A 20,008-nucleotide genomic window follows, 5' to 3' on the forward strand; every position below is an offset into this window, starting at 1 on the left:
AAAATGTGATATCTAAATTTTGCGAAAACAACTAATGTCACACAAGTATCAACAAATCAGTTGTAGAATGACCGCAAAGCCATCAACGCTCGCTCAACTACACAAAACCCGACATTAACACCCATCAAACCGATTTATCCATCACAAATAAGCTAAATATTTCTTTTTTTAATTTGAATTTACAATATATAACACGATAAAAAAATAGCTTTGAATTGATTTTCAAGATAATCTGTGGTGATTTCCTGTCTGCCGACGTAGCAGTGAATGCACCATTAGCGCTGTCGTCACTTCCTGAATCAGCTTTTCCCGTCAAACATGGCGGCGACCTTGTGTGTAAAACTACTACCGAAACAGGGTAATGTACAGTAAATACTGCAGTTCTATGAGTAGTTATCTATCTGTAGCGAGTTGGTACTTTGTTGCATCTTTTCTAAGAGTAGCTAAAGCTAGCATTATTAGCTGTGCTTCAGCTAAAGAGCTTATCAGACCAGGCTCGAGGTGTGTTAGCACAGCATCCTCAGCGGGTTGAACATTAGCTGGTGTCTGACAGATCTCTTGTCTTTCAGGATGGCTCCCCCTGACACAGAGTGTTCGGCACGGCTCCAAGGCCGTGACTCGCCACAGGAAACCGATGCACATCCTCAAACAGAAGCTCATGGCTGTCACACGGTACATTCCTCCTCCAAGGGTTGGTCCCCCAGGCGCCTTTCCATCCCAAAACAAAAGAGTCCAGGAGGTAACATCCCTTACTCATCCTTCCTCTGACATGATGTTATGATTTCTCTGCTCCCCTCATGACATGAAGTGTCCAGACGCTACACTGCGTGGCCAGGGACATCAAAACATTATATCCATATATGATGTCTGTCTGTTCCTAAAGCATGGACTTAAGTGCATTTCAAAAACCTATCTTCAGATTAAAACATTGCCACTGTCCTCAAACATCAAGCACTCATCGAACAGGTTTTAAACCATAGGTTGGTATCTCTTCTGAATTCCACGTTTGTTTCAACATCTTCTTTTTTATCCTACCAGGATCATCCTTTGATGAAAATTTTGAAGAAGGATTTAAATAAGGTGTTCGAGGACCATAAGATGATCGCTGTGGTCCAGAACAACGGCAGCAACGCAGAAGACATGATGATTCTGAGGAACAGACTTTACAAACATGGCATCACTGTCAAGTTCTTCCCCAACCAGGTGATGCTGAAATTGTTTTTATAGTTTTGTGGCTTCACCATGAAAGATTTCCATGTGGATCCCTCTTTGTAGTTTGCTGAGGTAAAGTTATTTTATCATCTGCGTCATCTCTAAAGCTGCTGCGTATTAGTAAAATGTAAAAGTTATAGATTGAAGGTTGAACCAATCTTTAATCCTGCTCTTTATCAGGTGATGCGATCGTTCCTGAAGGACAGCGTTTACTGCAACATGTCCCCTCTGATCATCGGTCCAACAGTTCTGTTTGTTAGTAAAGAGCCAAAGGCGAAGGAGATGCTGAAGACTTTGAGGGCCAGCCCACAGATGACACTCCTGGGTACGGTAATCTTCTCCGTCTGCATGACTCATATTTGTAATTCAGTTTAAAAGAGGCCCTGTTGGCATGAAAACAGATGTCGTGATGTGATCTTAGAAGATTGTTTTGTTTGCTACAGATTCATTTAATTGAAAAACGCATGTAACAGATTGTGATTGAGGTAGTTAACATCAGCTCGTTCACCACTGCATTGCTCATCTCTCAACAGGAGCCTGTGTAGACGACACGTTGCTGAGTGCACAGGGCGTGTTGAGCTTCTCCAAACTGCCGTCAGTGACGGTCGTGCAGGGCGAACTGGTCAGTGGGCTGACGATGCTGACCTCCACCACAGCCTCCATGCTGCAGCGCCACCCGGCCCACCTGTCTGCCCTGCTGCAGCAGTACGTCAAACAGCAGAGCTCAGACAGCAAAGAAGAAGCCACGTAGAGCTTCAGAGGACGTTACTGGGACTGTTGCCTCGCAGATTTCCGGCTGCCTTGGAATGAGGAGGGACTGTTGGGTTGGATGCACACTTGACAATTTATTACAATTTAGAAGCAAAATTTGAGGCAAACTTTTAAGATTAGAAGAAGTCTGTGAAAAAGATCTTAAAAGTTTGAGTGGAGCAATGCAATTGGTGCTAAATTCAGTGTGCATTCACCCGTCGGAGCACTGTGGCTACTGTGAAAGAAGTAGCCTGAAGAGTTGACTGTTTTTCAGTGAAGTCTTGAAAGGACAATGCAGCAGATATGTCAGTGTTGCCCAAACAATTCCTCTATTTAAGGATAGAGTCGCATGTAAATAAACTATGTCAACACAATCTGCTGCTCAGTTTCATGTTTTTGGATTGGATTTGTCAGACATGCATTAAGAAGTTGAGTTCTTAAGTGTTATCGTGCATGATGTTCACACTTGATTGTACCAGCAAGTTTTTTGTATCTTGTTAAGACAGAAATCCTGCTGCCGAAATGCAGATCGAAGTCCATAATTACCACAAGATTTCTTGTTTGATCTGTAGATTTTAGCGTCATGGATTGAAAGTGAAAACTGATATGTTAAAGCCACCAACCTTATAAATGTTCACATCATTCATGCATTAGTGGCATTATTCCACTTCTTACAGCCAGCAATCACAACTGCAAGTTCTTCAGAACTCTCTTCCTTTTAAACCTGGTGCCCACATTACCCACAATGCAACGTAGCCACTGATTGACATCACTGGAGGAAAATTCATCAGATTACGTGCAGCTTCCTCTGGAGCCACAAAAGGCTTTATACTACTTTATTCACATATGCGGTAGTACTCCCAAAGACCTGTAAACACACTTTGATGTGTACAGTTTTTGCAGTTGTACTTTAATGGTAAAAGATCAGCTGTTTCCTCTAAATCCCTGCATGTGTGTTTTTTTTTATAGTATAATACAGTAGAGCACCAGCTTGAGGGGCAGCACTGTTGTAAAGCATAAGTGGCATCATGAAAAGCACTCCAGCCAAATAAACACAAGTGGTCACAGATCCCGATACGTTAATCTGCAGATTACAGCATGTTAATCTGGGTCAGTTAGTCTATAATGGCCTGCCTTTCTGACAGGGACAGACGTTACAGTGGCCCTCACACTCCTCTGCAAATACTGGAATGTCTTTAAATACATTGTGATTCACAAACCAAAGTAAAGGTGCACAAAATGACTATATATTAAATTAAAATAATTTTGATTTTTGATATTTATCACAAAATGACAGAAGGAGGCATCAGGTGCACCATTTACAACCTTTTATAATATTAATAATGGCAAATAAAAGGTCAATTATGATCTTTAGTGAATGTGGACATTCATATGAACAAAATATGGATGATTTTAAGAGGATTATCAGCACATATAAACCCAAACTCCCCCCTAAAAATACAATTTTATATAAATTCCTTAACTTCGTAGTTTGAATAGGCTCTTTTTAAACTCGTGCACTCTGCTTAACGCTTCAAAACGAGTAAACTAGGTGTGTAGAGTGAGTGGAGGTTGGCTAGATTTACCCTCCACAACATCCCTGCTAGACACTCAGTGTAATTCCAGCTAATGCGGATAATGCCCAGGACACATTGCGCACGGCGCGCTGCCTGCGACGCACAGCTCTCCTCGGATTTGGAGGGAGCTGGTGTGTCTCTCACCGGCGCAGAGGGCACGGTGGGTGAGATTAGATCAGAATTAGTGATTATCGGCGGAGACAACATGTAGTTTGACTTCTTAAATGAACGGGGTTCGATGGAAAAACGCTTTTCTTCGTCGAAATGGTGATTTTCAGCTTCTCAAACGCCAAATGAGACACTTGTTGGGTTTATCGGGCGCAGAGGAGAGCGACAGATGATGACAGTCGGAGGTGGATTTCAGGTGAGATTTATCTCCTGGATTTTAAACGTTAGCTTGCTTTGAAAACGCAAAACTAGAAGTAGAAGTTTGTCTTGAATTCTGATGCAAATTACAGAAACAAAACACCAGAATATTTAATAAAATGCAGATATTTTGGGTTATATACAGTCATCTCTGTCGTGGATGCATCGCGGCTTCCTGTTCATATGTTAAATAAAGAAGAGTATCTGGTTGAAATGCTAAAATCTTCCACTTCTCTGAGGACATTAAGTGACTTCTTAATGGGCTTTAGATAAGAGCTTCCACAGGCCTGAACAGTTCACATGAGCCTTAAAGGACTCATGTGACATCAGTGAAATCAGCTCATTCTGAACCATTTTCATTAAAAACGCTGTAGCTGTCACTGAAGACACTGAGGTCTCTGAGGAGTCTTTTTGTAATTTTTTTGGGGGAATTTGGGTGTTTTTGGGACCTGGAGGGAGTTTGCATTCTACATTGATGGATATTTTACAGGCTGATTCAAGAATGTAGACATAATACATTTAATTTGAATATTTTTAGCCAAATAGATAAATAAATGAATAAATAAAGGACTGGCCACTGTTTATTTATGGGTTGAGAATGTCTTTGGTTGAAGGATCCATTGAAAAAACCCCACTGGATCATCTAAAAATCAATTCTCACAATTCTGAAGGTAGTTTTTCTGAGCTCACCAGAAGTTAATGTTTGGAGAATACATGTTTGGATATAAAATGTACATAGAAATAATCCAAATAATATAAGAGAGACTTGATAATTGAGACTTAAATGGGTGGTGGACTTCCAGTTAATTGTCTGTCATATCAAATACAGAGTGTGTGTGACAGAAATCCTCTATACTGACAAGATTCGCTATAGATTATTCACATTGCACAATAATTTGATTTAAAGATCCCCTCCAAACACGTTTCAAAACAGTATACTTTGTCTAATGTTTCTGATGCGGTTTTCCCACAAAAAAGTTCTATTATCTTGTTAAAATCATTAAAATTAAATCTATTCCTTATAATATGTCTCCTACTTTATTTATTCTCAGTGTTTGAGGCTTCAAGCTTCCTCACCACACTTGTGTTTGCTAAATATTGAACCAGGATTGGCTTCCAGACTATTTGTGATGTCACAAATCATGCTCCAAGGCCTGCCCTAAAAAATCTGATTTTTTTATGAGCACAGAGAATTTACGATTTCAGCAACGGATGTGAAAACAGCCTTGCAGTGTCAAACCCTGCCTGTACATCATTCTACACAGAGAAGCTCGAACATGCAACTGTAGGAACAAGAGGAAACTGGAAAAAAATTAGCCTGGAGAATCAAATGGAGTAAAGTTGCGAAAATTCACACTCATTCATAAATATTAAATCCTTCATTGGCTGCAGTTTTTTACTCCAAAAACGAGATTACAGCCGTCATAATCTCTGCATCCTAACCCCGCCATCTGGCATGGTACAGTTTGGTGGCTGTTGCCCAGAATTTCTTCTTCACCTTGGCTGACTTGTTTTGTTGGCCTCCATGTCCGTAGAATGATCAGTACGACTGTCTCGTCTGAGTAAAACATGAGGGAAGGTTGAATTCTGACCGGGGCAGAAGTTTAAGTTCACAACTTCAGCTGCTTTTTGCAAAAGCTGCAGATCTGAAATGATAGTTTTCCTTGTGGAAACTGAACCAAAAGCAAATGTTTTCCTTCCAGTATATTTTTTACTTTCCTTCTTGAAGCGAGCTCAGAAACCTGCAAATCCTTTCATCCTGTTTCCACCACATGCCTTCATCACCGAGGTCAGTTTACTCTCATCCTCTCCAGGCCTTACGTAACAGAAAGCCTGGCGAGTTCTGCCCAGATTTAGAGTCCGTTTGGATGTTGCGTACAGTTCATTGTTTATCCATGCAGATGGCCTATATTCTCACTGCGTCTTCACAGTGATGACGTTATAAATATAGAGACGTACTAAAAATTGTATCGTCTCTACTTTAGTGAATAAAGTTAAGTTTGCAAATCAAATGCACACCAGAAATGTTGCAATGTTGCATGTGTGCAATGTTTTGGTCGATTAGTTGTCAACTATTAAATTAATCGCCAACTATTCCGATAATTGATTAATCAGTTTGAATATTTTCGTGAGAAATAAAAGTCGAAATTCTTTAAATCCAGCTTCTTAAATGTGAATATTTTCTGATTTCTTTACTCCCTGATGACAGTCAACTGAATATCTTTGGGTTGTGGCAAAGACAAGAAATCTGACGATGTCACTGATTGATATTTTTCATCGTTTTCTGACATTTTATGGAGCAGACCACTAATCGATTTATCAAGAAAGTAATCAACAGATTAATCGACAATGAAAATAACACACAATTACTCTGACACAAGCCTTTATGGAAGCATTGAGTTTTAATTAGTTACAATAAACCTTTTGACATCAAAGCACTGCACTGTATTTACTCTAATTTGTAACTGAACCTCAATTTTAAATCCACAAAGGACTAGACTTGTTCAAAAGTGCTATTTTAATACCAATCTAATGGGCATTTTTCTAACTGCTGTTCTGTTGTGTTTGTGGTCAGCAACCTCGCACATTTTAATGTTGTGTCAGTGCTCTCTGCCTTGGGATCTTGTTTCTCCATGTCCGAGTGACAAGTAGCTAAAAACGTCCCCTGAAAAACCAATTAAGCAGAGGTCGGTAATCCTCTCCCTGCAGGCCGTGTTGGTCATGGTGTCCCATACTGTTGTTGTGACACCAGCTTGTGCAAATCACGTGTGATGAAGTTGGATTTTATCATTCAGTTATGTTCTATAACCGGTTAAACTGCCTTTTCTTTGTCATGCATCTCCTCGCTTTGTTTCCTTTACTTTGTTTTGTTTTGACTCGGTGTCGTCGTAAATGAGGTTCAGCCCCCAATGATCTCGCAAAAATGATTGATTGATATTTACATCTCAGATATTTCACAACCATTTTCTCGTTCACTCGATTGGAGCCTGTTATTGGGTGTTTGTGTCTTCTTTAAGCAGCCCCACCCATGTTCAAAAGATTTAAGATTAACAGATTATTCTGTGACACAGCAGCCACAAGAATGACTCCACATCTTGATGGGCTGTTCCTGTTTTTACCTCACATATTTGAAAGAAAAAAGCTTGGTGACTGTGCTGAGATGCATTATTAACAATATATTTTGGGGGATTTTTAAGAACTGGATGATTGAAATATGTCATAAAAAAATATTCTCACATTAGTCGTCTGAGTTCGGTGCTCAGTGTGGTGACTGTAAGATCCAGAGTGATCTAGATGAGGCTCCAAGATACATGAAGTGTGTCCAGGCAAGCATTTACGACATCACATGATCACAGCTCAGCTCCCACCTCTGTTAGGTAACTGGATTACTCAGAGTGCTATCTCCTGCGCCGCTGAGCCTATTTAACACTTTCTCTTTGATTTCCAGCTGTCATGAAAGTGTAGATATGGATTTTGAATTCTGGGTCGGTCAAAACTATTGGTAAAAAAAAAAAAGCAGTAGTGGAAGAAGTATTTATCGTTAACTTAAGTAGAGGCAGCACTAGTACTCTAGTACTAGTACTCTATTACAAGTAAAAAAAACCTGCATTAAAAACTTTGCCTAAGTACAATTTTAGATGCATCAGTAACAAAATATACTTTAAGTAAATTGCAAGTACTTACATCTGGAGTTCAAATAATACTGTTATTGGTTTTATTGGTTATTGATATATTTGATTAAGCAGCACTTCATATCTTGCTGGGTGTGATACTTCATATTAGAAACTGATCACTTGATTTGCATGTGTAAAAATCTTTACTTGTAATGTAACTCATCACAATGGCTTTTAAATAGCTAAATACAGTAAAATGGAGTAAATAGAGTAAAAAGTACAATCATTTCCTCTAGAAATATAAAGTATCATATAATGGAAACACTCAAGAAAAAAAAAAACACTCTTGAAACAATTAAATTAAATGTGGATCTCTCTCAACAACCAGCTGATCGCTACAGGGAGTCTGAGGTCTGCGCTCTGAAATGGATTCATACGGATCTTCACTCAACCGCAGCCAATCGCTGGCGAGCGGCCTGGAGAAGTCTTCGCCGACGTGGAAGCCAACACACTCTCGGAGCAGCAGCACTCTGTCGTCTCGCCACTCCAGACAGGTGAGGCTTCATATCAGTCAAGATTTAATGCAAATTAAAGTAAAGACTAATTCTAGCAATATGTTCACATACTTTGGTGTGAAAGACTAATCAGTACAGGAAGTTTTGGAAACAGTCCAGTAGATCGTCTCATAGATGCCAGCTGAGACGATCTACTGGACTGATAGCAGAACTTTCCTGGCTGCAACGTAATCCTTGTGGGCAACTTCGAGTGTCAAAGTAAGTCCACTTAAAGTTCTTGTTGCCAGTGACAGGCTCAGATTGTTATTCTAAGTGTCTAATAACATTACAGAAAGGATCCCTACAGAGACAGACCTTTTTCTTAAAGAGTAAAATCCTTTATCGCTATCCAGAAACAGTCACCAAATCGCTCTCGACAAATCCACCAGACTCCATTTACAGAAACATACATTTTATTCTTATCGTGAAACACACGTCAATCAAACTCATCAGAAACAAAGTATAATAATATAACTCACCCAAACCTTCTTTATTAGTCTTTCCTACCATCACTATCTCTGGTTTGGTTGGAAAAAACCCTTAATTCACCGTGTTAGATGTGAAAATATTCTGGCTCTACATGCTCAGGTGTCCATACTTGCTCTCGCTCCTCTCCTGATATTTCCAGATCTGAGGACATGAATTAAGTCCACATTTCAACCAAACCACAGTTGGTGATTGTTGAAACAATGGAAAGAAAAACCAAGATGGCTTTGGTGAGTTTCATTTTGTTTCTGATAAGTTTGAAGGAAGTAGGTTTTACAACGGTAAAATGAATGTTTTTGTAAATGGGGTCTGGCGGATTTGGCAAGATTGCTGGATACACAAAAAAAGGATTTTACTCTTTAACAAAAAGGTCTATCTCTGTCGGGATCCTTTCTATAATGTTCTTAGACACCTAGAATAACAACTTTGACAGGGTGGTAGCCCTCAGAGAAGTGTCAAAATCTTAACGTAGCTAAATAAACTTGTTTTTCCGTTCACGCTGTCTATAGATTATCAAAGATTGGGAAGTGATCGATGACCCTCAGGTGGAAATGCACACAGGAGGTGACAGTCCTCATGACATGACCCTCCCGGGTATCTGTGAAGGATATCTTCTCAAGAGGAGGAAGTGGCCTCTGAAAGGTTGGCACAAGGTGAGAAATACAACATCTCTGTCATCACAAGAGGTTGATTTTATGAATGAAGTCAGATTTTATAAAGAAGTTATTTGATCTCTTCTTCAGCGATACTTTGTCCTGGAAGCAGGGATCTTGCGTTACTCCAAACATCAACATGATGTAAGTGAACGTCACATTATACAACAGGATTTTCCACCTTACACATTTGAAAATGCTTAAACGTACATTTTTCCACTCAAGGTCTCCAGGGGGAGAGTGCAAGGCTCCCTCGATGTTAGCCTGGCAGTGATGTCGATAAACAAGAAATCAAATCGGATCGACTTGGATGCAGGAGACATTCTCTATCATATGAAGGTAATTGCAGTCATCAAATGCTGCTGCTATTTTTCAAACAAATACGTAGAGTGACTTCATGTTAACAACACCTGTCTCTCCCAGGCAAAAAGCCATGAACTCTTCTACATTTGGGTGACGAAGCTACAAGCCCACCGCCTGTTCAAGAAGAATGAGACGGCTCACGTTCAAAGCGGATTCCTGCAGACTTTGTCCCACGGCACTGTGGCAGGACTCGCTCAGAGAAACGGAGATCTGGTGACTATCAGATAAACAATGACGTCAAAGTCTTTACAGGTGAGTCAAAGTGAGTCTCAGATTAACTCCTCTATCGACTCCCCTCTGTTATCGTGTCACCAGAACTCTGCACGCATGGTGGATTCAGTCGCAGCCTCAGGAGTGCTGCCCTCAGCGAACACCGCTGTGAACAGCAAAGTGTCGGCCTGGCTGCAGCAAAGTCACGACCCGGACACCTGTGCTCAAGGTATTTGTCGTATATACTCTCAGTTACAAAGACACAACATTCACAAATCAATGAAAGAGCCTGAAAGAAACACATTGGATAAATGTGGATAAAACCTTATACATGACCACAGCAATCTTATCTACTTATAATATACCTCTCATGTCTTCTTTCAGAGCTGAACCGTTGTCATTTGGACCTTTCTGAGCTAAACCGCTTAATCCAGAGCCTGCAGACGCTGGAGACGAGCCAAGCTGTCACTAATGGAGACATTAAGCGCATCATCAGCATACAGGTCGGACTCGCTGTTCAGTCCGGAGCAGCTAATTTAACCAGCATTAAGCAGCATCACGTTAAAATTAAGTTGTTTGTGGTAAATATTCTGTTTTTTAATCTCTTTCGACACAGAATCTTTCCCTTGAGAAGCCGAAGAAGCCGAGGTCAGGGAAGATTTGGGGCCACTCCCGCACACTGTCCAGAGTGGAGGCCCTGGGAATGGTAAGAATGGTCTGTCATTTACTTTTTCACTCTTTTAGTATTTATTTTTAAAGTTGATTTGAAACGACTCCTACTAATTGTTTTTTGATTGAAGCATAAATGAAGTCTTAATACTGTATTTAGTGTATTTTTTTAAAAAACAATATTGGGATTAAGTATTTGAAAATCGAATTCTCAAGTAACATTTTGGGGCCTTTCTCTAATCCAAAGCCTATTCGTGGGATTACTAAATCGGTGAGTTGGCAATAGGCAAAACATGAGACAACTTCATTCATAAAAATTAGGCCATCCCTAAAATGAATTGTGAGTGTGTGAATAATGACATAAAGAAAAGGTTTGTCAGGTAAAAAGGTAAATGTGTTCATAATGTATTTCTTTGTGCTCCAGCCTGGTGTATTTGAAGTAGATGCCCTTCCTTTCAAGCACTGTTTAATTCAACATCCTCAACATATTTATGTGCCAGATAATCTTGTTTTCCCACATAATAGAACATAACAATGATATGATATTGATCTATAGAATAATTTGAATTGCATAGTTCGTTTAGATGGTAGTAGTTTTCCAAAGTGCTGTTGGTTTTCTATCCTTGCAGCTGGTCAGGTCTACAGTTCTGGTGTTTTTTCTTAAAAATCAAGCATGCACAGTGAACACAGTTAAGTAGCTGGTTGGACGGGAAACCTGCAAGTTTGAGCCATGAAAAATGTATTCAACCTGATGTCTGTCTTTACAGTACAGGTACAGAGTCACCTGTCGTAGCAGGACAAGCACAGGTGTAATGATGACTCTGTTCCATTTTGTTTAATTCAGTTTAATTGATGCGTTTCAGCTCAAAGCCGTCTTCAGATGCTGATGATGGCTTTGAGCTGTTTTGCCCACAATAAATCAGAAGACCTGTTCTGTGTCAGTGCTGGAGTTTTGTTTATTATAGTATAAAATACTCAAAACCACAACAGGGATACAACAGGCCCAGGTCTTGGCACAATTTAATAGTACAATCAGATTAGTCCCACCTGTGTTTGGCAAATCGTATTTTTTAATGTGACATTGAAGAGACACGTCCGTCAGTGCACGGCTTGCATCATTTTCTGTCAATACCACGCTTTGTATCAAAGGAAGAGTTTGACATTTAGGGAAATGTGATTATTTCCTTCATTTATTATCACTTGTCAAGAGTAGATGAGAAGATTAATTCCACTGTTGAAGCTGCAACCAGCAGCTGGTTAGCTTAGCTTAGCATAAGACTGGAAACAGAGGGGAAAGAGCTAGCCTGGCACTGTGCAAAGGCAATGAAATCCATCAACCAGCACCTCTAATGCTCTCTTAATAACACAATATATATATATAGTTTGTTTAATTTGTAAAAAACTGCAGTGTGAGGAATAAAACGTGTAGTTTTATTGGAGGTTGTGTGCAGGAGAACAAGAAGACTCTACCTTCTTTTGTGAGCTTTGTTGCTGGTGCATGGATTTTGTTGCCTTGTTGTTTCCTCCTGTACTTTTTGTGTAAGCAGTACTATAGCAGCTCTCAAATGTTAGCATGCTAACACGCTAAACTAGGATGGTGTCAATGGTAATATACCCACTAAACAGGCACCAGCATAACACTGTGGTTGTTGGCAGGCTGCGGTTAGCAATTAGCTCTCAGAGAGATGCTTGCATGGCTGTAGACTGTTTCCAGTATTTATGCTAAGCTAAGCTAACTGGCTGCTGGCTATATACTCACAATGTACAGACATTATGTGAGTGGTATCAATCTTCTCATCTAACTCTCGACAAGAAAGTGGATATTTTGCAAAATATTAAACTATTCCTCTAACAGTCATAATCCAATATTCTTATGGTCCATGTTAAATTTTTCATATTCGTGAGTATTCACTCATAGTAGCCTGTAAAATCTTAGTAGTAACAATCGTGAGCGCTTAGGATTGAAACCAATAAATCAACCATCTTCCGTCTTCCTCCGTTCACCTCACAGCTGTCCTCTAGTCACCTGGGCAGCTCGGCTCACCTCGGCGCTTCAGTCCCTTCCATCCCTGACTACGTCTACACCCAGCTGTCCCCTTCTACTGTCACGCTGACGCCTGAGAGCAAGAAAATCCAGCAAGACATCTGCACCATGTCGCTACGAGGTCAGAAAAACATGCATGTATTATTAAGAAAGGGAGCATATTAGTATAAACTTCCTGAATCTGAATTCATTATGCATCCAAATTTCCCCTGAAATGTCTCGGTCTTTCATTCCTCTGCAGTGCTTGCTTCCCTGAAGTCAGTGCATGAAACTCTGTCCCAGGAGAGGCAAAAGCTGCAGGAAGTCTGGGAAACAAACAACATCCACCAGTCAAACACATTAGCCGAGGTAGGATTCATACTGCGCCTGTCATCTGGATTCTCTGGCACATTTCCCCTTTGTGGTTTTTCATGGCTGTCTCTCCGTCTTCGTCGTTAGCCGGCAGCAGTGAGGAACTCATCCCACGGCCCTCCTTCAGTCACAGATTCGGCTGCGGAGTACTTTGACGCCAGCGATGATGTTCTTTGTGGTAGTTCCTCTGAGGTCTCTGATGAATCAGGACTCAGTGATGGAAGCACCACCAACTCTGAGCCAGAGGAGGGACATGGTGGGTACATGTACATAAAATATACATTTTTTTATTAGCTTTTAGCAACTCTAACAACTATGTGAGTCAGTACACAAACAGAAAACAGTGTGTTTTATTGTTTTTAGAAACATTCAACTCACTCACTGCCTGAATAGAAATATCAAATTGTACTTTTTGCTCTTGAGAATCATTTCCAGTCTTGATTGCCAGATTATGATCAATATATTTTCCTTTCAACACCATTACAGTCTCAGCCACCCGGAAGTATCGCGCCAGCATTTCCAAGACTCCTAACAGTGTCGTTCCCAAGAGCACCGGCCGGAGAACAACACTGCCCGCTCACTGTCCCGACAACAGCCACGTGGGCCTCATGGCTATCCTCTACAACAACATAGGCAAGCAACTACTGCATGTACATATACTTTAATTTGGCCCAAAGCATTTTTCTGATACTTGTGTGCTGTTTCTTCAGGTAAAGACTTGGCTCGTGTGTCCATGCCTGCTGCTCTCAACGAGCCCGTTAACCTGCTGCAGAGGCTGTGTGAAGAGCTGGAGTACAGCGAGCTGCTGGATACTGCCAACAATACATCGGACCCCTACCAGAGGATGGTACGACTACTCAAACACACACTCATTGGCCACTTCATTAGGTACACCTGTAAGATGCAATGTAACCTAATACAACAGGTCTACCATTTATGATTTTTACACTGTCAGAATGCTAATAATTCTACTTTACATTTATTATTGAGGCCACAGTAGGTGTTGGTGTTGTGCTGTACTTATGCTCCTAATATTATGCCACTCATGTATGGAAACGGGGTGGACAAAATATAAGAAACACCCATTAATATAATGCAGTCCAATTCAGCACAACTGCAAAGGGAGCGTAATATTGAATCTCCTACAGGTTTACATTGCTGCCTTCGCTATCTCTGGTTACTCCACTGCGACGTTCAGAAACCACTACAAGCCCTTTAACCCGGTGCTGGGGGAGACCTACGAGTGCATCAGAGAGGACCGCGGCTTCCGCCTCATCAGTGAGCAGGTATCTTCACAAACAGAACGTGTATTACACTACATCTTATTCAGGAGTACCTGGTGTTTCAGTGCAGCAGCTTTAAATCTCTTCAGCACTTCTTCTTCTTCTTCTTCCAAAATGATAATGACTGTATCATAATTAATTTACCAGGTCTGCCACCATCCACCCATCTCTGCCTGCCATGCAGAAGCAGAGAACTACTCCTTTTGGCAAGGTGACAAATTCATATTTCCTTTCTTGGTGTTTCAGTTGATCTCATGTATTTTTAGCCTCTCATGTTGCTTTAGAAATGTATTTGAAAAGCTGATCAGATGTGCAGTTTATTTCTAAACAACTCCTGCTTTTATTCCTGAACAGACCAGCGATGGAAGAATAAATTCTGGGGGAAGTCACTGGAGATTCTGCCGACAGGAATGGTGAATGTCACTGTTCCAAGGTAAACAGTCGACACCCGTCTGTCTGTCTGTGTGTGTAGATTTACTTCAATAAGGCACGACTGTAGCCATACAGTGCAAGTGAAAATTATACTTTGTGAAACGATTTAAAATGAATGAATTAAAAAATGTTTCCTTGAAGAAAAACGTAAAAACATCTGTTATGCATTTGGCCATGTATACGCAACATGGCATTTTGGCTTGATAAATTGCTGAATCTTATTGTTTGGTCCAGGTACGGAGACCACTATGAGTGGAACAAAGTGGTGACCTGCATCCATAACGTCCTCAGTCAGCAGCGCTACCTGGAGCATTACGGAGAGGTCACCATCCGCAACCTCAAAAGCAACACCTGCACCTGCAAGATCACCTTCGTCAAGGTGAAGGAAACCACTTCCTGTTCCACTCAGAGCTTTTCTCTTTTAATGTTTCTTTGTTTTAATGTTTAAATATTGTTTTTTTTTATTATATTTCGTTGTAGTCTCGTTATTGGGGTTCAGAAACGAACAAGAACGAGGTGCAGGGCACGGTGCTGGACCAGAGTGGGAGTGTCATCCATCGGTTCGGAGGTCTGTGGCATGAAGGCATCTTCTGCGACACTCTGCCCACTCCCAAATGTGTCTGGAAGCCAAGTGAGTCCACGAACACGACCTGTTTCTTCCTGAGTTTGTCCTTGAGGAGTGTCATGTGTTGATGTCATTAGCCTGATTGTTGACATTTTGCTGTAGAGGTGGACGGTTTAAACAGAATAGAAGTGAAATGATGCCAAAGCTGCTAATCAGCATAAATCCAAACGTCACGTTTGTGCAGCGGCTCACCTCAGACACTCGTGTCACCCTGCAGATCCCCAGCCAAAGGATCACCTGCTGTACTATGGCTTCTCCACCTTCGCCATGGAGCTGAATGAACTGCCCCCGGACCTGCAGCCTCTCCTGCCTCCTACAGACAGCCGCCTGCGCCCAGACCAAAGGTGAGGAATCGTATCGAAAATGTATTTTAATGCTTCTCTGATCAGTTATTCCAGCAATCAGTCCGTTTTCGTATGTTAAAGTTTCTCTTTAAACTGTTTGCTCTTGTCGTAGGATGCTTGAGGAGGGACAGGTGGATGAATCAGACAGAAAGAAAGATGAGTTAGAGGAGTTTCAGAGGGAGCGGAGAAAAGAGCTGAGCAAAAGGGGTGAAGAGCACGCTCCACGTTTTTTCAAGTAAGTTCACTTCTTTTCCTCTTTATTGAAGCTTCATATTATGTCCTGTATCATCTGTTTAATGCTTTTTTATAACAAACCCTTTTATGTCTGGTTGCATGAATGTCTCCATATATTTAGTACTTGGTCATTTTTCTGAGCTTTGATTAATTATCTGCTCATCTGAAAACCTCGCAACTATGTTCTTTAAAATTGGCAATATTGTCTTTGGCTGCAAGATTGCAAGCAGCTCAATGGACTGAAATTTTATTACATGATTATTTTTTTTAGCAATTTAGTTTTAGTAATTGAAAATTATGTTCATTATCAATTAATTTGGCAATTATTTTCTCAACCAATTGTAAGATAACTGTGAAAAATGCCCATCACAGTATCCTTCAGCTTGAGGGGACTTCATGAAATGTCTTTTTCTTCCAAATTGTTGATATTTTGAAGGTTTTCACTCACACAAAATGTTCTGTTCTCTGGTTTTCTCATCATATTCTCATGCAAAAACATGAATGATAGCAATATCTATGCAAAATATATATATATGTGTGTGTATCAATAATTATTTTCTTCTTCTTCAGGAAAGCCAAAGATTCCTGTGGACGGGACGTGTGGCTGACAAACGATACGTACTGGAAGCTCCGAGAGAATCCAGGTTTTGCTAAAACTGAAAACATAATTCTGTGGTGATGAGACGACGGTGACGAGCAAAATCACACGAAAACACGTGAGAGAGAGACTAAAAAGTATCAGTGGTGGATATTTGGACAGCATATATGAACCGCTCTGAGGAAGAGTGAAGATTGTGCTGCTGATCTCTTCTCGTTCCTTCTGTGCGCCCATGACTGGCTCATGGGAACCAGATAGTCACCAACCAGAATCCAGTACAGATCTCATTATGATCAATTTTATAATGCATTTTATGGATTTATTATTTTTTTTAGATTACTTCAAATATATTTTTGAGAATCTCACTGTTTTCTGCCTAAAAGACTGAACGTGTGACGCACACCCGGCAGACCTCGACACGAACAAATGACTTGAAAATGAAAATGAAAACTCATTTAAAGGTCTCAAAAATTGCATTTGTCTGTTAGGTTAGAAAGAGGCCTAATATATTAGTGTATTAAATGTAAGCAAATCAAATCATATCAGCCTCTCAACCATTTTACTGTATGTTTAAATATTCTGAAGTCATTGGTACGATCAGGGCTGGATCACCAACTGGGGAAAACAGGTAACACAAGAGGGCCGTTTGGTTTGTGGTAATTTGATTTATTGTAAATTTGTTTGGGAATATGCACCGCTAAAGCACAATAAAGATAAGGTCCAGTGAAGGCAGTTAAGTGGGATCTTGTCTTGCTTAGTGTTGTGTCAGCACTGGAGAAAGGTCTGGCTGCAGCTGTTATCATCCTGCTGTAGGGGGAAAACAATTCGGTTTGTTTGTATTTTTTTTAAACCAATCACAGTCGTCTCGGGCGCTGCTAAACCCAGGATGCAGCGACGGTGGCTCTGCAAAATTGTGTCAGGGGGAACTTTTTTTGCACATGGGGAGTCCTGACTTTTAAAATGGCTGAATCCCAGCAAAAGTAAACACCTGGTAGCTTGTTAAGTAGCCTTCCTGTTTAGTGACCAGGTCAGAGTAACTTGTCATTTTCAGCGTGTAGCCTGGAGGTTTCTGTTGTTGTTGTCTACATCTAGTGAGTCTCACTAAGTGGCATCAAGTTGTGAATTGTAGACTGCAACCAACTGGACATCCCTTCACTCACCCTCCTCTACCAAGCGCGTATGGTGCTAAAATAACTGCAAAAGGGCCTTTCTAGAGCCAGTGTTTGGTTTGTCCATTCTGGGCTACTGTGGAAACATGGCGGTGCGACATGATGGACTCCATAGAAGAGGTCTTGCTCCCTCCGTAGATAAAAAAGACTCATTCTAATGTAATGAAAACACAATAATTATGAGTTTAAGGTGATTTTACACTAACGATAGCAGAATCATGACTATTTTATGACATCTTTGTCTCTAATTCCTTTGCACTGGACCTTTAAAGCAGCTATAATTTATATTTTTCTTATAACAATGGTATCAAATGATACCTGTTGCGCTCAGTTATTACAAGTTTAAGGCAGGTCATGCATTGTTGCCTCCTGTCAAACTGTGCATGGTGCATACGCCTAAATAAATAAATAAATAAATAAATAAATTGTCCAACCAAATTATTACAAACGGGTTAAAAAGCTCCCTTAGGTTGCCACACTACAGCATCTAGCTGCCTATCTCAAGGTGCACCTGTGCTGATGTAATGCAGATGAAGTACTCCAACTTGGTATCTGTGGCTTTCGCATTTCCAAGAGCCGAGTATGATGCTGAACACGAACACCTACTTCACAGAGGATGTTTTATTGATGATGTTTAAGACAGTATCTGTCTAAATGCTTCTTTGGTCACTGCTGACATACTGTAGCTCACATGACGGTGCGACGTCTACAAAAACATGCTCATGTTTTTTATTTATTATTTTAAAAATAATTACCATCATTCAGTAAATGCACATATTTTAAGAGAGGAGAGAAGATGTGTTACTGTATTTTTATGTCATTAATAGTTAAAGAACATCCAGCTGGTTGGAAACGTGTACATGCTGTATTTATACAGTACATTAATTAAACAGTTGACATCACAAGTGTGTTTTTATTTCTGAGTGGTATCATTTAATTTATTATAACTGCACTTCACTGCAGATTAGTGTGTCTAGTATACGCATGGTAAGACTTTTGTGTGAGAATGATATCGACTAAGAGGATAAAATCGTTAAAATTATAAATTATGGTATGAATTAAATCTCACAATTTGAAAAGGTGCTTTCAGATCTCAGATGAACACATCACAGCAGCCCAGATTTGTTCATGTGTAAGCTTTAATTTCATGAATAAAAAAACAACAGTACAATACACAAATATGCCACCTTTTAATAAATAACAGTTTTCCCCTTCCAGAAATCTTCTTATTTGTTTTTATGCATTGCCATTTATAAGCTCTTAATGAAAGAGTCAGAGGAGTTATCATCGCTCCCCTCGAAATCAACAGTGCACATGGATCACACACAAAAAATTAACATGCTTGGCGCTCGACCTCGTCTGGTCTCCCTCCTTCACTCTTATATTTATATATCGTACATTAAAATCTCTGTTCCCGAACAGTCTTATTTCTAACTGAGGGAAATTGTGTCTTCCGGGGGAAACACAGACACATGGGGAAAGGGAGGTATTAGAGGTTTAACACCAGGGATTGGCTGATTGTAATAGCTGAGATAGCCAGCAGGGGTCATTCCTGAGGTGTCTGAAAGCTTTTTTTTCGGAGATCTTTGCCCTCATGTTGGTGCAGCAGGATCACTGAGTGAACCACGAAACAAAACCACAGCACATAAAATAAATAACAGGCCAGTGATCAGACAAGATTTTGCTTCTTGCTGTTTTTTTGAAACGTCATCACTAATTCTAAACTAATTAACTTGCTATTAATTGCACTTAAAACATGAATTGTCCGTTGTTCAACCTTCATTATTAAGAATCATCAGCTTTTTCTCTGACACTTCTCAACATAAACATTAAATAGTACATCTGTTGGAAATGTTACACGAGCAACATACATATTTTCTCATCAGATAATCAAACGATATATCCATTCTGTCTTCAGCATAAAATTAACACTTCATTAACACTTTATTTTAATATTCAGGACTGAGCTGTCACACAGCGTGTCCTTTTTGCATCAACATCATTGTTAAGACCTTTTTATCAAGTGCTTTAAAAGAGATTTTTACATCTATATGGATCATGTTTTTGATTTAAAACATCTTTAAACTCTCCAGTTTTAAGTCCCCGTAGTTATACTTGTAAAGAGATTTTACATCTACGTGCATGATGTTTCTGATTGTCTTTAAATTCCAGTGACACCAGCTTAAGTCCCACAACACTTCTATAAAATCTCTACAAAAACTGAAGTGTGAAAACAACAATTTGTGCTTTTGTCAAGGGTTATCTGCAGGAGTATTTACTAGCTGTTTCCCCCTGCTTCAAGTCTTTATAATACGCTAAGCTAACTGTGCAGGAGTGGGATCCAGACCATTTTGTCAAGTGCTTGCAAAAGAGATCTTTATGCATCATGTTTTTGATTGTCTTTAAATTCCAGTGACTCCAGTTTAAGCCCCAGTCTTTAAATGAAGCTTGCATAAAATCAGTTTAGCTCAGAA

The 20,008-nt window shown here is 40.1% G+C and overlaps 2 protein-coding genes across 2 annotated transcripts; both read left to right on the forward strand.

The window, feature by feature from the left end:
• The first annotated feature begins 292 nt into the window (after nt 1-292).
• Nucleotides 293-2,336, forward strand: mrpl10 (mitochondrial ribosomal protein L10). Its single transcript, XM_073489498.1, has 5 exons — nt 293-358; nt 570-739; nt 1,039-1,203; nt 1,393-1,537; nt 1,746-2,336. Exons 1-5 carry the CDS (start codon nt 319-321, stop codon nt 1,961-1,963), a joined length of 738 nt encoding a protein of 245 aa, XP_073345599.1. The 5' UTR covers nt 293-318; the 3' UTR covers nt 1,964-2,336.
• A 5,608-nt stretch (nt 2,337-7,944) lies between these two features.
• On the forward strand, nt 7,945-16,446 carry osbpl7 (oxysterol binding protein-like 7). The gene is made up of 21 exons (XM_073489497.1): nt 7,945-8,073; nt 9,069-9,212; nt 9,303-9,356; nt 9,438-9,551; nt 9,636-9,788; nt 9,891-10,014; nt 10,170-10,288; nt 10,402-10,491; nt 12,466-12,619; nt 12,740-12,846; nt 12,937-13,105; nt 13,336-13,482; nt 13,560-13,696; nt 13,998-14,135; nt 14,280-14,343; nt 14,487-14,565; nt 14,799-14,943; nt 15,045-15,195; nt 15,407-15,533; nt 15,646-15,768; nt 16,338-16,446. The coding sequence occupies exons 1-21, from the start codon at nt 7,945-7,947 to the stop codon at nt 16,444-16,446; spliced, it is 2,577 nt and encodes an 858-aa protein (XP_073345598.1).
• The last annotated feature ends 3,562 nt before the right edge of the window (nt 16,447-20,008 follow it).

The sequence above is a fragment of the Pagrus major genome, chromosome 20, assembly GCF_040436345.1.
Source record: "Pagrus major chromosome 20, Pma_NU_1.0".
In the NCBI taxonomy this organism is placed as follows: Eukaryota; Metazoa; Chordata; class Actinopteri; order Spariformes; family Sparidae; genus Pagrus; species Pagrus major.

Coding starts and splice junctions, on each gene's coding strand:
- mrpl10 (XM_073489498.1), top strand. CDS start 319: ATGGCGGCGACCTTGTGTGTAAAACTACTACCGAAACAGG. Junction 740..1,038: donor AAAACAAAAGAGTCCAGGAG/GTAACATCCCTT, acceptor TTATCCTACCAG/GATCATCCTTTGATGAAAAT. Junction 1,538..1,745: donor CCCACAGATGACACTCCTGG/GTACGGTAATCT, acceptor ATCTCTCAACAG/GAGCCTGTGTAGACGACACG.
- osbpl7 (XM_073489497.1), top strand. CDS start 7,945: ATGGATTCATACGGATCTTCACTCAACCGCAGCCAATCGCTGGCGAGC. Junction 9,357..9,437: donor ACTCCAAACATCAACATGAT/GTAAGTGAACGT, acceptor TTTCCACTCAAG/GTCTCCAGGGGGAGAGTGCA. Junction 9,789..9,890: donor CTCAGAGAAACGGAGATCTG/GTGACTATCAGA, acceptor TCGTGTCACCAG/AACTCTGCACGCATGGTGGA.